The 15042-nt window shown below is 43.8% G+C and overlaps 1 protein-coding gene across 1 annotated transcript; it reads right to left on the minus strand.

Moving 5' to 3' along the window:
* Positions 1–3849: 3849 nt before the first annotated feature.
* Positions 3850–4950, minus strand: LOC125547346. Its single transcript, XM_048711254.1, has 2 exons — positions 4804–4950; positions 3850–4707 (listed from the first exon to the last, which is right to left on the minus strand). The coding sequence occupies exons 1-2, from the start codon at positions 4948–4950 to the stop codon at positions 3850–3852; spliced, it is 1005 nt and encodes a 334-aa protein (XP_048567211.1).
* Between the last annotated feature and the right edge of the window lie 10092 nt (positions 4951–15042).

Raw genomic sequence — 15042 nt, forward strand, 5'->3', positions numbered from 1 at the left:
GCATCGGATGTGAGACTAGGAAGAGCGAGGTCGCAGAGTTAGAAAGAGGAAAGGAAGAACCTGGGGCGCGAGAAAGGGCAGAAGACGAGGAAGACTGGAGGATGCAGAAAATATATTCAGGTGTGAAGCGTTTTTGGGTCACACTCGGTAAGAAAAAAAATCCATCATGTATTTGAAAAAAATATGCATCATGTATTCAAGAAAGTGTTCATCACGTACATGAAAAACGTGTTCAACACATATTGGAAAAAGTGTTCAAGACATATTTCAATAAATGTTCATCTTGCATTTGAGAAAGTGTTTAGCACATATTTGATGTTTATCGTGTATTCAAAAAATGCCGCGTATTTCAAAAAATATTCAACATATATTCAAAACATATTCACTATATATTTGAAGAATATTATTTGTATTTTAAAAATATTCACCGTGTACTTAAAAATATGTCCATCGCATGTTTCTCCAAAAATGTCCATCACATATATTCAAACAAATGTTCATTTCATATTTTCGAAAAAATGTGCATCAAATACTTGTCAAAAAATTTATGCATAAAAATGTCCATCATCTTCCTGTGATCCTACGGTCGTGTCAATGTTGACCGAAGGCCAGGGGTCACACTGCCCCTGCTGCCGCCGCTTCAGCTGGCACCAGGGGCGCCACCCCCACACTAGAGACACCCCCTTCCCCGCCATATTTTAGGTATGCTTCTCAAGCATTTATGCATGCTATATAGGTTCAGTTTGGAGTGTGCCACATGCATTATGTGATTTGTCCTGCTTTGCTCACCAAGGCACTCACTTGTGTTAGCCCCGAACACAAAACCTTATCGATCCGGCATTACTATCAGCTGTGAAACTGCCATTCATAATTAGCTAATTACATGCCCTTTATCATCCCCTAGCAAATTGCAACGCAGAGTAGGTGGTGCTATTTGTCTGCCCTCCTGTGTGGCACACAACGCTCCCTCATACATATCGGACAAACTAGCCTAGGTTCATCGATGGATTGTACAACACTTTCTTATGCTGATTTTACTGTAAAGGGAGTGGTGGGATCTGCGTGCCAGGCTGTCAAGTCATAACCACGATCCTTTATCGGGATTGCCAAAATCCCCTTGCCTTACAAGTCCTCAATCTGCCTCACTGCAGATTTATTCTTCGGCAACACGGTGAGATCAACAACTATATATGCATGATCGTTGACCACGAAATAAAATGCAGGAGTAGGCTTGATGCAACTAGTCAACAACACTGTAGAGACAATACATTAATACAAAATCATCCATTGTAAATTACAAAAGAGTTAATTCTGTACGAAATAACACAAACAAAATACTAGGTATAGTAATTGGAATTGCCATCCCATACTAGCTAGTTGATTCCTCATCACTGCAGATTGCTTCATTATTTCCGTTTCCTAATTTTCTGAAATGTTGTTGGTGGATTGTTGGTGTCCGCGGCAGGACAAGGAGCAGGTACAGCAATGGCGAGAAGAGGTGGAGGAGCGCAGGCCGCCGGAGAAAGCTTCTCGATGTAGAGGCAGAGGGGCACAGTGTTACCTGACAAATACTCTTTCGGCACACGCAACCACTCATAATCGCTGTCATCGGGCGCAGGGGCGTCGCCAGACAGGGAGCTGCTGCTCCTCAGGGGCGAGTTCATCATGACCATATGTGTTGTGCCGCGGCCAGAACGCTCTACACAGAGGTCGCACGCGAACTGCGGTTATACTAAAAAGGTTTGGCTGATATATCTGATACAATAGTGCATATTACTTTTCATTCATAGTATTTTCTAAAAAATATCTCCAAAATGAAATTTATTATTTTGTAGGAAGGCATTCAACTATTTTATGTATCCATAACCACAAAATAATAGGCATGATATGCATGAAAAAAGAACATAGAGTGTCCAGAAAATGATACTTACTTCAGATTAAAACTAAGGTATCCACGACTTTATATAGGCGTCAGGCGATAGGAAAACAAAACTTCAAAAAAATGTCAACACAACTAAGGATTTTAAATCTCCGGAGAGAGCTCTGTTAGGTGGCATGCGATGTTCATTTCCTTGAACAGCCCGCGCAAGTGCTTGTGCATCACACTTTCCAGGACTATCTGAGTGTTAGCCACCAAGTGCTTGTGCATCACACTTTCTAGAGAATGTCTGCAAGCAATCGATTAAGTTTAGACTTTGGAGTGCATCCATTGCATAGCATGATTCTTGGTGCTCCCACCGTATCCTCCAAGAGTTTCTGCTTATCCTAGTACTTTCAAACACTGAGTAGCACACAATGTTCCGTCATACGTACCAGACGAATTCGGTCCAGTATCATCCATCAATTGTACACCTTACATGCTGATTTGACTGTAAAGAGACCCTTGGGATAAGTTTGCCATCAACATATCAGCCTTTAACTGTATTGCAAAATCCCCTTTGTGTCCACCGTGTATAAAATCCCTTTTGTTCGTATTTGTACATTTCCATTTCATGTTGCTATAATATTTTGGTTGCTGGCTTCTTGGTGGCCGGACAAGGAAGAGAGGCTACAATGGCATTAAGGGGTGGTGGTGGCAGGTGTAAGAGGGGGAGGTGCAAGCTTCTAGATGTACATGCAGTGGTGGACAGTGCCACCCGACAAATACTCATTCGGTAGCGGAACCACATTTAAACTTGCCCAGGTCAGGGGCGCAGCTGGACAATAATATTTGTTTACGTATATACCTATAAGACCCCTTTTATAATATGCATGATATCTTAAGGAACTGGTTGAAACTTGAAACTGATTACGCTCGCACAGGCAGCCGTGCTAGTTGCTTGAATGGTGGAGCTGACACATCCAATAAAAGATTATATCATGCTTCTTATTATATATATATATATATATGTTATAAATATCTCCATACTAAATTTATTTCTATGGCGATGAGGAAACCTGTATAGTCTCTTGAGCAATACACACGAAGAAATCCGAAAAAAATCAACATAACTAAAAAGAACTCTCTTGAGTGCCATGTCATATTCATCACAAGGGTTTACGTATCCCTTTCTAGGACTCCATATTGAGCACCCCAATCCTGTGCTGCTTCTTGAGCATTATTTATGCCTGCAGTATAGGTTCAGTTGGAGTTTCTCCCGTGCGTTAGGTGATTTGTCCTGCTGGTTCACCAAGACACTAGTGACTCACTTGTGTTATCCCCGAACACAAAGCCCTATCCATCCGGCATTACCACGAGCTGTGAAACTGCCATCGATAATTAGCTAATTACTTTCCCTTCATCATCGATAACTAGCACATTGCAGCGTGGAGTAGGTGCTACTATTTGTCTGCCCTGCTGTGTGGCACACATGAATCTTTCATACAGTACATATTAGACGAAACTCCCCTAGGTTCATCCATGGAGTGTACCATACACATTTTATGCTGATTTGGCTATAAAGGGAGTCTTGTTGGGATCTGTGTGCCAGGCCGAGATGTCATCAAAGTCATCCTTCAACGGGATTGCCAAAATCTCCTTGCCGTCCACATGGCGGAGAAAATCTACCTGACCAGCCCCCAGTCTGCCTCACGGCAGATTTATTCTTCGGCAACAAGGAGAGATCAACTAGCTAGCACTGTTATATATGCAAGATCGTTGACCACGAAATAAAGGCAGGAGTTCTCGCAAAAAATGAAAAAATAAAGGCAGGAGTATGCTTGATTCAACAACGCAACAACCACGTAGAGAAATTACAATATATAAAATCATATCAATGTAAATAACGAATAATTCTTTATGAAATAAAAATACTATGTAGGTATAAAGTAATTGGAATTGCCATTACATAGTAGCTAGTCGATTCCTCCTCACTGCAGATTGCTTGCAGATTTCCGTTTCTTGCCATTGCTCTGATATGTTGTTGCTGGCTTGTTGGTGTCCTTGGTCGAACAAGGAGGAGGGGCAGCAATGGCGAGAAGAGGTGTAGGGGTGGAGGCCACGGGAGAAAGCTTCTCGATGTAGATGCATAGGGGGACAGTGTCACCCGACAAGTACTCTTCTTTCGGCACACGCAACCACTCGTACTCTCTGTCGCCGGGCGCAGGGGCGCCACCAGACAGGGAGCTGCTGCTCATCAGGGCCGACTTCATCATGACCATATGCGTTGTGCCGCGGCCAGAACGCTCTACAGAGAGCTCGCACGCGAACTGCGGCGCCGGGTCGCCACCATTCGCTCTAACGCATAGCAGAGACACGGATATGTTTGGGCCATGCTGGCCCAATGACATCAGGAACAGGTTGCGGTGCCGGTTAACGCCCGCAGCAGCTTTGTCGACCTCGCCGACCAGGACGTGCCAGCCGCACGAGACCGGCAGGTTCAGGGTCCGAGGCTGGCCGTAGGGGATGCAGATGGTGGGGCGCGAGTGGCCATCGGAGCCAGTGATGTGGTCGAGCAGCTTCTGCTTGGAGCCGATGAAGCCGCAACCCCCGCCGTCCGAAGCCCTGGCCGGGCATCCGCAAGGCGCGTGCGGGCACGCGCGCCTGTGTTCGGCTGACTCATGGTACACGATGCCGCCGGCGTCGCAGCCGTACTTCTCGAAGTCACACCGCACAATGACGGAGGCCACAAAGGCGTCAAGAAAGGCGAAGTGGACAACCGTGAGGCCGCAGGGTTCTTCTCCATGGAGTTCGCGGCAGGACGAGCACAGGAGATGGACGGCGTCACACTGGCGTCGAGATTCAGTTGAGATAGCAGGATCCAGATATGATATGCAAAGACGATTAATTGATGAAAGAAACTTTCGATCCATGGCGATTCATACCTTGAAGACGGGGGATTTGAGGGGGAGGCGGCAGGTATGGCAGGTCAGCAGCGCCGTGGACATGCTAAAGCTGAGGACCTGCTGCGATTCCGTCTCCGTGGCGGTGGCTACCACCGCAAGGGCTCGCTCTCCTTCGCCATGGCTCATGTTTTTCTCCTTTGAGAATGACGGCGCGGGGGGAGTGGTGGATGGATGTGATTCTAGGGCTGAAAGCATCGGCAATATATAGCGCTGAATCTAGGGCGGAGAGGGCGGCCTGGGGTTGGTGGGAGGAGGACCCTCGGCGGCGCCTAGGGCTCCCATCCATTGCCCAGCGTGGTGATTGCGAGCGGGGGAATGGATTTGGATTGGATCCGACCAAAACAGGAAAGAATTAAAAGCAATGGTGAATTGGAAAGATGTAAAATTTTAGGCGTACAACGATTTTCTTCTCCTCGTCCTTGTGAGTTTGTGAGAGGGTGGGAACCGGGCGGCCTTGTTTGGATGCGAGGCTGAATATTTTTCCAGGGAAAAGAGAGCCAGGGTGGGAAATTCACATCCCTTGAGGTGCGATCATCAGCCATGGTTCTCGCTGGAGTGGAGAGGAGCAGAACTTCAGCTATGGCCGCATGTCTAAAACCAACTATAACTAGTACTCCCTCCGTCCCAAAATAAGTGACTCAAGTTTGTACTAGCTTTATATTGTACAAACTTGAGTCACTTATTTTGGGACGGAGGGAGTGGTATATATCTAGTGGAATACACCGGTTAGTACAGAGGCGAAGGGGGAGATGTGAGTACGAGACGCAACCAGAGATCGAGGAGGATAGGATAGGATGGCAAGCAACATATATAGGCATGAGGCGGTGGGTGAGGGAGGCGGCAGCCGGCGGCGACCTCGTGGGTGGAGGGTCATAGGCAGCCAAGAGCGAACGATACAGGGCATTCTCTCCCGATGTCGCTAGACGTATATGCTATCCCGGGGAACTCATGGGGATCGGGCCAAGGAAAGCGCATGGCTTCGAGCGTCCAAATGCCCAAGACACTTGGCCCGGGTCAGACTTTCTAGGAGGGTTTTCCACCCAGGGATGAGGCCAGGATCCAACCGGGATCCTTTCCAACCAAATGAGACCAACTTCTCCCCCTGGGCGGGCCCCGACCGGTGCACCGTTTGGAGCAATAAAACACAGCAATACGTTTCGAGCATCCCCCCCCCCCCCCCCCCCCCCCAATCAATTGTCTTAGATTTTTCTAGAGATAAATGTATCTAGACACGTGTTAGTTTTAGATACATCTGTATCTAGACAAATCTAAAATAAGTAATTTAAGACAGAGGAAATACAATTGTACCGTGCCACCTGAAGAAAAGGGCACTATCTCATCAAGTGTGATATCTTCGGAAACGTTTATCACTCGACTATTGTGGGTTGTAAGCCGCGCTCACTGCGCTACATTCGCATCGCACGTGGGCCTTGGCCTTGCCTTTTTGTTTCGAGAGAGGCTGGACTAGGCATTAAGTGTGATGCTGGCAGTAGGCCGTAGCTACTATGGGAAAAATACATGTTGCCTAGTGTTTGGATGCAAGTCGAGTGTAAATTGTCGTTCACTCCGCGTAGTACATCGTGAGCCGAGTGCTCTGGAAAAACCACACGACAGCCGGTTGTGGCTCGGCTTACCTTCGTACAAGTGAATACCATCTAAAAATCAACTGGTTTCTACACAAATTTCGGAATATTATGAGAAAAACACTCATCTGATGCCAAGGGCTCCGCATAAGCAGCAGCCACTATGCGGCCATCCTGCCTATACTGGCTCTATGGTGGCAGCTCATGCAGGCTGAGTGTGTATTAACGGCCCAATCGGCTTATAAATGCAAGTGGATTATCTCATAATATACACTCAGCTCACGTATGCAACGGTCGCATTGCACGTGGGCCTAGGCTGACCATTTAGTGTGACCCTAGAAGTAGCACTATTGCTCGAGTAGTTTGAAGTTTGTCACAAGCCGTAAGACCAACGTGGCAGGGACTTTCACGGTGCGATCTGCATACCATACAAAATGGGAATTTCAACTTGGGCATAAGTTGGAATCAACGACTAGAGCTTCAGACCCATCTTATACATGGGACTCGGTATGGAACTTAGTCTGCCCAGCAAAGATAAAAATATTTATGTGGCGAGCGCTCTAGAGTGCTATTCCCTGTCGATGTATCCTTGCTAAATATTTATGGGGAGGAGCAGAACTTCAGCTATGGCCGCATGTCTAATCAACAATAACTAGTTGTATATAACTAGTGGAATATTACGGCGACGGCTAAAGACATAACTAGTTGTATATAAGTTCTACGTAAGAAAAACAATATCACTGGAAAATACTTCAAAAATGAAAACAACAATATCACTGAAAAGTGAAAACTACATTCAAATATGTGTTCAAACTTTGACCCAAAACCATAGTTTTAAATAGCCGGCTATAGCTATAGCCTTTTCAGCAGGGTGCCGCTAAATGGTCGCCTTCATAAATAGCCTGCTATAGCCCGCTATAGCCGATTTAGAGGCTCGCCGCTATTTTCCATAGCCAGCTATTTAAAACAATGCCCAAAACATGATAATGACTAATAAACCCAGACGGAGGTAGTATTTTGCTAGTTAAATGAATGTTGAATTTGATACAAAATAAGAGGGCACCAATAGATCTTCATTTTCTGCATGAATACTACACATCGCATTGGGTGGTCACTTTCTCTTTTATAAATGAAGCTCTTGATGTACTCTCCTTGAAAACCTTAGATTTACAGTTTTCCTAAATTTCTGTCCGGTGGCGGAGCCAGGAAAATTATATCAACAGGGCCGAATGATGTTGAAACTGCTTGGGGAGGGCCAAGCCAATGAAAAACATTCTTTTGACAGGAAATAATCACTCATTTTAGCACTATTTATCAGCAAATTAGCACTGCATCTCTGCTGTCAGGGGGGGGCGGGGCCCCTGCTGGCCCCCCTTTCTCCCCCACTGTTTCTGTCTAACATTTTCAATTTGCTGTAAATTCAATTTTCCATCCATCCAATCTTGACACCCGCATCTCAAGTCACAACTTCAGTATGGCATTTGGGTTGTGGTTTTGAATTTTTTTTTTTGAAAAGAGGAACTGACCCACCCAGGGTACTCTCCTCTGTTATGTGCGCAGATCATCTTGTCAGGATTTTCGACCACTCCAGTGCCGCCTACAGCAGCCTTGGGCGCCATCCATCGTGACGAGCATCGTTTCTTTGTTATTTCCCCGCTGTCGAATTGATGGGAGCTCGTGTCCTCAATTTGTCTCCGCCATAGTCCAGGATGGTGGCCCGGTGTACCACCGGAGCCGCAGCGACTTCTGACACCCATATCCCTTAGTAGTGACTCGAACTTAATCTTCATCTACGTTTGTCCAATTTATGTGACCTCATGTCCTTCATGTTCTTGCCCAATAACTCTGTTTTTTTCTTCTGCCTAAATGCTACGTACATTTAGTCCTTTATACAATGTTGCAGTAGGTAGATGGACTTGGCTCACGGCCTCCTCGGTGATTTCTTGACGTCCACTCCAAGTCCTCTGGATCACGTTTATTCCAAAAATAACTCTCCCGAAGGTTTCATTCGGTTTGGACTCCGTTTGATATTCCTTTTCTGCGAAACACTGAAATAGGCAAAAAACAACAATTTGCACTGGGCCTTGGGTTAATAGGTTAGTCCCAAAAATAATATAAAGTGTACAAATAAGCCCATTAAACATCCAAAACAGAATATGTAATAGCATGGAGCAATCAAAAAATTATAGATACATTGGAGACGTATCAAGGAGCGGTGGTGCGTCGTGCGGGGACGGCGGCAGACCGATGGTCGTGGGGGGCGAGGGGGATTAGATCGGTCGTGTGGTGCGTGGTGCAGGGTAGTTTTTTTTAAGAAGGGGAATGGTGGATTAGTAGTATCGGGTTTCGTTAGCGAGGGGAGATTAGTGAGTTGAAGATTTTGTTAACTATATTTTTTGTTAACGGAGATTTTAGGCCGTTATATCGTTTCTTAGACGGCTAACATGCTGAGTTGGATCTGCCCTCTCGTGCTTTTATAGTGGTAGTAGATATAGCTCTATTTAATATTTATCAACTTGCTAATCATAGAAATTTATGATATATATAAGTTGCATTCAAAGAAAATTAAAAATGCAATTTGATTCTTGAATATGAGATTGAAAAATACATATTATATTGAAAAATGCAATTTGCTTCAAGTTAAAAAATTGCTTCTTTCATATAATATGGAAAAATGCAGACATGAAACAGACATGTTATGCTGAAAATGAGTAAAGTACACAGTTTTTTTGGGTCTATATGATTATGGGAGGCATTTTATAATGCATGACATCAAAAGAAACAACTTGAAAAGATGGGGCTGATATATCCGATACAAGACTATCCGAGTGTGATCAACCAATGTTGAGCTGCTTCTAGAGAACGTATGCACCTAATGCATAGCGTGATTCGTGGCGCTTCTGCCCTATCCTCCAATAGTTTATTCTTATCCTAGTACTTTCCAACGTTGAGTAGCACACGATGTTTCGTGAGACATACCAGATGAATTCCGTCTAAGATCATCCATCGATTTACACCTTACTAGCAATAATGCCCGTGCATTGCAATGGGAGAAAAAGGATCACACGCCCCTAAACCCAATATGCATGGCGATGAAAATGTGTGTTGCGATTGTGAATAACATGAAGGAGAATTGTGATTTCAGCCCACCAATCTTTGCAAATGCCTAAGAAATTTAGACAATGTACAATTTGCGGGTTAGGTTAAAGACAATCATCTCCAACAGAAATGAAAAAAAAACTCAAGCATCAGAACAAAAATACATACAAAACATAAGAAAATTCGAAATACCGAAACATAATTTTTCCTGCCAATGCAAGATGTTATTCCTCACATTTATTTCATTATCATAGGAATAATTATTTTTAGGATTTAATACAGCTTTTAATAGGAACAATATGTACTATAATTAAGCACGAGCTAGGTTGTCACCGAGAAAGCATATTCAGTACTATAATCAAGCATAGGCTAGGTTGACTACCCATTGTTTTGTTTATAGTGTGTGTATATCTCCACGAACAAACCAACCAAACATAAGTGCAGAAAATATAGATTATCAACGAAAAAAGAATGTTGTAATTTTAGTATACAATAATGAGGGTTACCCCGCAAAAAAATGAGGGTTAAAAAGTTATAATTTACTATAAAATGCAGATTAAGCACCATACTAACAATAAAAATGCCGTATGCGCAATTAACACTTCTATTGAATTACTCATATCATACATTAAAAATATTGCGATCCAAATTGCTTGCCTGCACAAGAGCTTCTTATACTGTATGCAACTGTTGTTCATTAAAAAGAGAAACATATTAGATTTTGCACAAGAAATATAACATTGGCGATGTATATTTGTCGTCCAAATTTAATACTACGGTGTACATCGGATGTTGATGCATAATGAGAAAGCATATCACATAATTAAATTACTATACATGCAATATTTTTATTGAAGTAATTTTACCCGGACGCAATTGTTCCTCCATACCTTCAGTGATGCTAGGCATGTCATCTTCTTCCTTGTTCACAAACTTTACTGAGATTATACCCTATGACCATGATTTCTGAATGTATTTTACGTGGAGTGTCCGAAAAAGGAAACGTGAATCAAGGTTCTCCTTAAATTATGCGTACCCTCTCTGATCTGGTCACACATGTCCCTCCAACGGCATCACTTCTGTTATCGTCCGTGGCTCCTCGCCGGCAAGCTCGCGTCACCGCGGGCTTGGGGAGAGGAGCATCGCGTACATCCGCCTTGCCTCACCGTCGGGCAGCTCGTTGGCCATGGTCAGTCGAGATGGAGCTCATCTTTGCATGGATGAGAACCAAGGTTCAAGATGACCATGTCGTGTAGTTGGGACGGTGAGTTTCGCCGTGCAGGACGACTCCTAGGGGACTCATATTGGCACGCCTATCCCACTCCATCTGTCTCCGTTTAATACACTCTTTGCCTCCTTATTTTAATTACCCTCTATTTCCTCTTTTCGAGACATCTTCTTGACAACCTGGGAAAGTCAAAGAAGTATATAAATTGAATGGGTTAGATGTAAAGAGTCGATATGGGACTATTTAAAAGGCTATTGACCTACAATTCGGCACACATGCATGATCTAGCTCGTTGGTATGGTATCCAACTTAGAATAGTAGGTTGTGAGTTTGATGCTCCACACCAGCGTTCTTATTTTTTGTGCCTCGGCTTAATTAGTTGGGCTTTTCGGCCACCAGCAAACGGAGGGTGATTATTTGGGCTTTTGGGCCATCAGCACACGGAGGCTACGTGAGACGCACGAACGAGGGGAAAGCTGACGCACGACTGAGACTGGCGGACGGATGGACGAAAACTACTAACAGGCAGACAAAATTACGGTGGTAAGAAGCGATCCCTGATTTATTATTAGGTAAAGATATGCTGATTTTACTGTACAGAGACTCTTGGGATCAGTTTGCCATCAACATATCAGCCTTTACCGGTTTGGCAAAATCACCCTTGTGGCCACCGTGCAAGAAATATGTATCAATAGATCAACTAGTAGTATATATATGAATAATCAGTGAAGCAACAAACCAACAACATAGGGAGGCACGGAAAAATGTTAATCACTTATTTTAGATTTAAGACCATAGATATCACATAAGCAAAATAACCCACTGCATATAATAAAGGAGCTAATTCCTTCTGAAACAACAAAACATGTAATTATGATCACATCCTACAGTTGATTCATCCTCATTGCAGTTTGTTCGTATTTGTAGATTTCCATTTCATGTTGCTCTGATAGGTTATTTGATGGCTTCTTGGTGTCAGCAGCTGGACAAGGAGGAGGGGCTATAGTGGCCTTAACGGTGGTGGCGGAAGTTGAAAGAGGTGGAGGTGCAAGCTTCTCGATGTGCATGAACTAGGGGACAATGTCATCAGACAGATACTCTTTTGTCACCAGAACCACTAATATGAAAGTTTTTTGTTGCATATTATAAAGAAAATGCTAGTATCTTCTTGTGCATTCTGATCTTCACAAGGCCTATGGTGTGGATACAACCAACCACTTTCTCCTGCCCTACCGGTGTACTGCCGTCATGGGAACTCATGCCTTCTAGGCTTTTCCGGACAACATTGCATGCCACATACATGGTTCAAGATTACAATCCATAGTCTGTCCTTTGCAAGGATCAACCATTCATCATCATAGTGGTTATGATGATCTCTGGCTCAGATATCACTTGAGCTTTAAGGAACATGTGCTCTATGAGTATAGTTCAATTTGCAAATACTTTTTTGGTTACATGTATTATTTTAACACATGGACATATCTGAAAAACAAGTGAATACCTTTTGAAATGCCTGAACATTAAGAAATAATAGTCATCTCATCTAAAAAAAATGCATCCTTGTACTTTCCCTATAATATTTGGCTATAATTTTATGGCATCCTTTCAAAATACGAATTGGTTTAAAGTGTTTGTCCGATTTTGGGATCTAGGCCAAAATATATATTATTTACTTGAAATACACAACCGGATACAAAAATTAGGGAACAATGTTTGTTTAGGTATTGGCCCTTGCTGGGATCAATCTGGTCTGAGTTTCCTGATTGAAATAGGTAAATAGTTGGGTGCATTCACGAGGATGATGTTAAAATAGATGGGATCAATCTATATGTCGCTCCACTCTCAAGTGCGCGGAGAAGAATTCATAGGTGGAAACGATACTTCTTTCCTGTTCTACGTAGTTTAATTGCTTCCACTTCAGTCTTGTCTTACCATTCTCCCCTCGCGCTGTTGATTGCGATGGCAATTGGAACCAGTGAACCCTAGCAGCCGCCAAGGTTGAGATCCTATGTGCGACCTCACCCGCTGCGCCTCCTCCAACCAACCCACACCACCATATATCTTCAGCCATTCACTCGATTCCAGTCAGAGCCATTCCTTCCATTCCGCCTCAGGGGCCACACTGCCGCCACTGCCACTTCTGCTAGTAGCATGCGTTCTGCCACCATGTTGGGAGGCCTCCTCTTTCTCATCGCCCATCTGATACCCCTCATAACCCTCCGAGGATGCATTTTTACCTGGGGGAGCGTTGGTGGGGACTGCACCTCTCCTTCCTTGGAGTACACGGTGGGGCCGAATCCGCACCCGTCGGTGCTAGCCATCACTAGACATACCGATCATGGGAAGGAGAAGGCTAAGAAGACCACTTTCAACTCCCAATGCACCGGATGTGAGACTAGGAAGAGCGAGGTGGCAGAGTTAGAGAGAGGAAAGGAAGAACCTGGTGCGAGAAAGGGCAGAAGACGAGGAAGACTGGAGGATGCAGAAAAAATATTCAGGTGTGAAGTGTTTTTGGGTCACACTCGGTACTAAAAAAATCCATCATGTATTTGAAAAAAAATATGCATCATGTATTCAAGAAAGTGTTCATCATGTACATGAAAAACGTGTTCAACACATATTGGAAAAAGTGTTCATCATGTACATGAAAAACGTGTTCAACACATATTTACTCGATTCCAGTCAGAGCCATTCCTTCTATTCCGCCTCAGGGGCCACACTGCCGCCACTGCCACTTCTGCTAGTAGCATGCGTTCTGCCACCATGTGGGAGGCCTCCCCTTTCTCATCGCACATCTGATACCCCTCATAACCCTCCGAGGATGCATTTTTACATGGGGGAGCGTTGGTGCGGACTGCACCTCGCATTCCTTGGAGTACACAGTGGGGTCGAATCCGCACCCGTCGGTGCTAGCCATCACTAGACATACCGATCATGGGAAGGAGAAGGCTAAGAAGACCATGTGCAACTCCCAATGCACCGGATGTGAGACTAGGAAGAGCGAGGTGGCAGAGTTAGAAAGAGGAAAGGAAGAACCTGGGGCGCGAGAAAGGGCAGAAGACGAGGAAGACTGGAGGATGCAGAAAAAATATTCAGGTGTGAAGCGTTTTTGGGTCACACTCGGTAAGAAAAAAATCCATCATGTATTTGAAAAAAATATGCATCATGTATTCAAGAAAGTGTTCATCATGTACATGAAAAACGTGTTCAACACATATTGGAAAAAGTGTTCAAGACATATTTCAATACATGTTCATCTTGCATTTGAGGAAGTGTTTAGCACATATTTGATGCTTATCGTGTATTCAAAAAATGCCGCGTATTTCAAAAAATATTCAACATATATTCAAAATATATTCACTATACATTTGAAGAATATTATTTGTATTTTAAAAATATTCACCGTGTACTTCAAAATATGTCCATCGCATGTTTCTCCAAAAATGTCCAAGACATATATTCAAACAAATGTTCATTTCATATTTTTGAAAAAATGTGCATCAAATACTTGTCAAAAAATTTATGCATAAAAACGTCCATCATCTTCCTGTGATCCTACGGTCGTGTCAATGTTGACCGAAGGCCAGGGGTCACACTGCCCCCGCTGCCGCCGCTTCAGCTGGCACCAGGGGCGCCACCCCCACACTAGAGACACCCCCTTCCCCGCCATATTTTAGGTATGCTTCTCAAGCATTTATGCATGCTATATAGGTTTAGTTTGGAGTGTGCCACATGCATTATGTGATTTGTCCTGCTTTGCTCACCAAGGCACTCACTTGTGTTAGCCCCGAACACAAAACCTTATCGATCCGGCATTACTATCAGCTGTGAAACTGCCATTCATAATTAGCTAATTACATGCCCTTTATCATCCCCTAGCAAATTGCAACGCAGAGTAGGTGGTGCTATTTGTCTGCCCTCCTGTGTGGCACACAACGCTCCCTCATACATATCGGACAAACTAGCCTATGTTCATCGATGGATTGTACAACACTTTCTTATGCTGATTTTACTGTAAAGGGAGTGGTGGGATCTGCGTGCCAGGCTGTCAAGTCATAACCACGATCCTTTATCGGGATTGCCAAAATCCCCTTGCCTTACAAGTCCTCAATCTGCCTCACTGCAGATTTATTCTTCGGCAACACGGTGAGGTCAACAACTATATATGCATGATCGTTGACCACGAAATAAAATGCAGGAGTAGGCTTGATGCAACTAGTCAACAACACTGTAGAGACAATACATTAATACAAAATCATCCATTGTAAATTACAAAAGAGTTAATTCTGTACGAAATAACACAAACAA

The sequence above is a fragment of the Triticum urartu genome, chromosome 3 (genome assembly GCF_003073215.2).
Source record: "Triticum urartu cultivar G1812 chromosome 3, Tu2.1, whole genome shotgun sequence".
Taxonomy (NCBI): domain Eukaryota; kingdom Viridiplantae; phylum Streptophyta; class Magnoliopsida; order Poales; family Poaceae; genus Triticum; species Triticum urartu.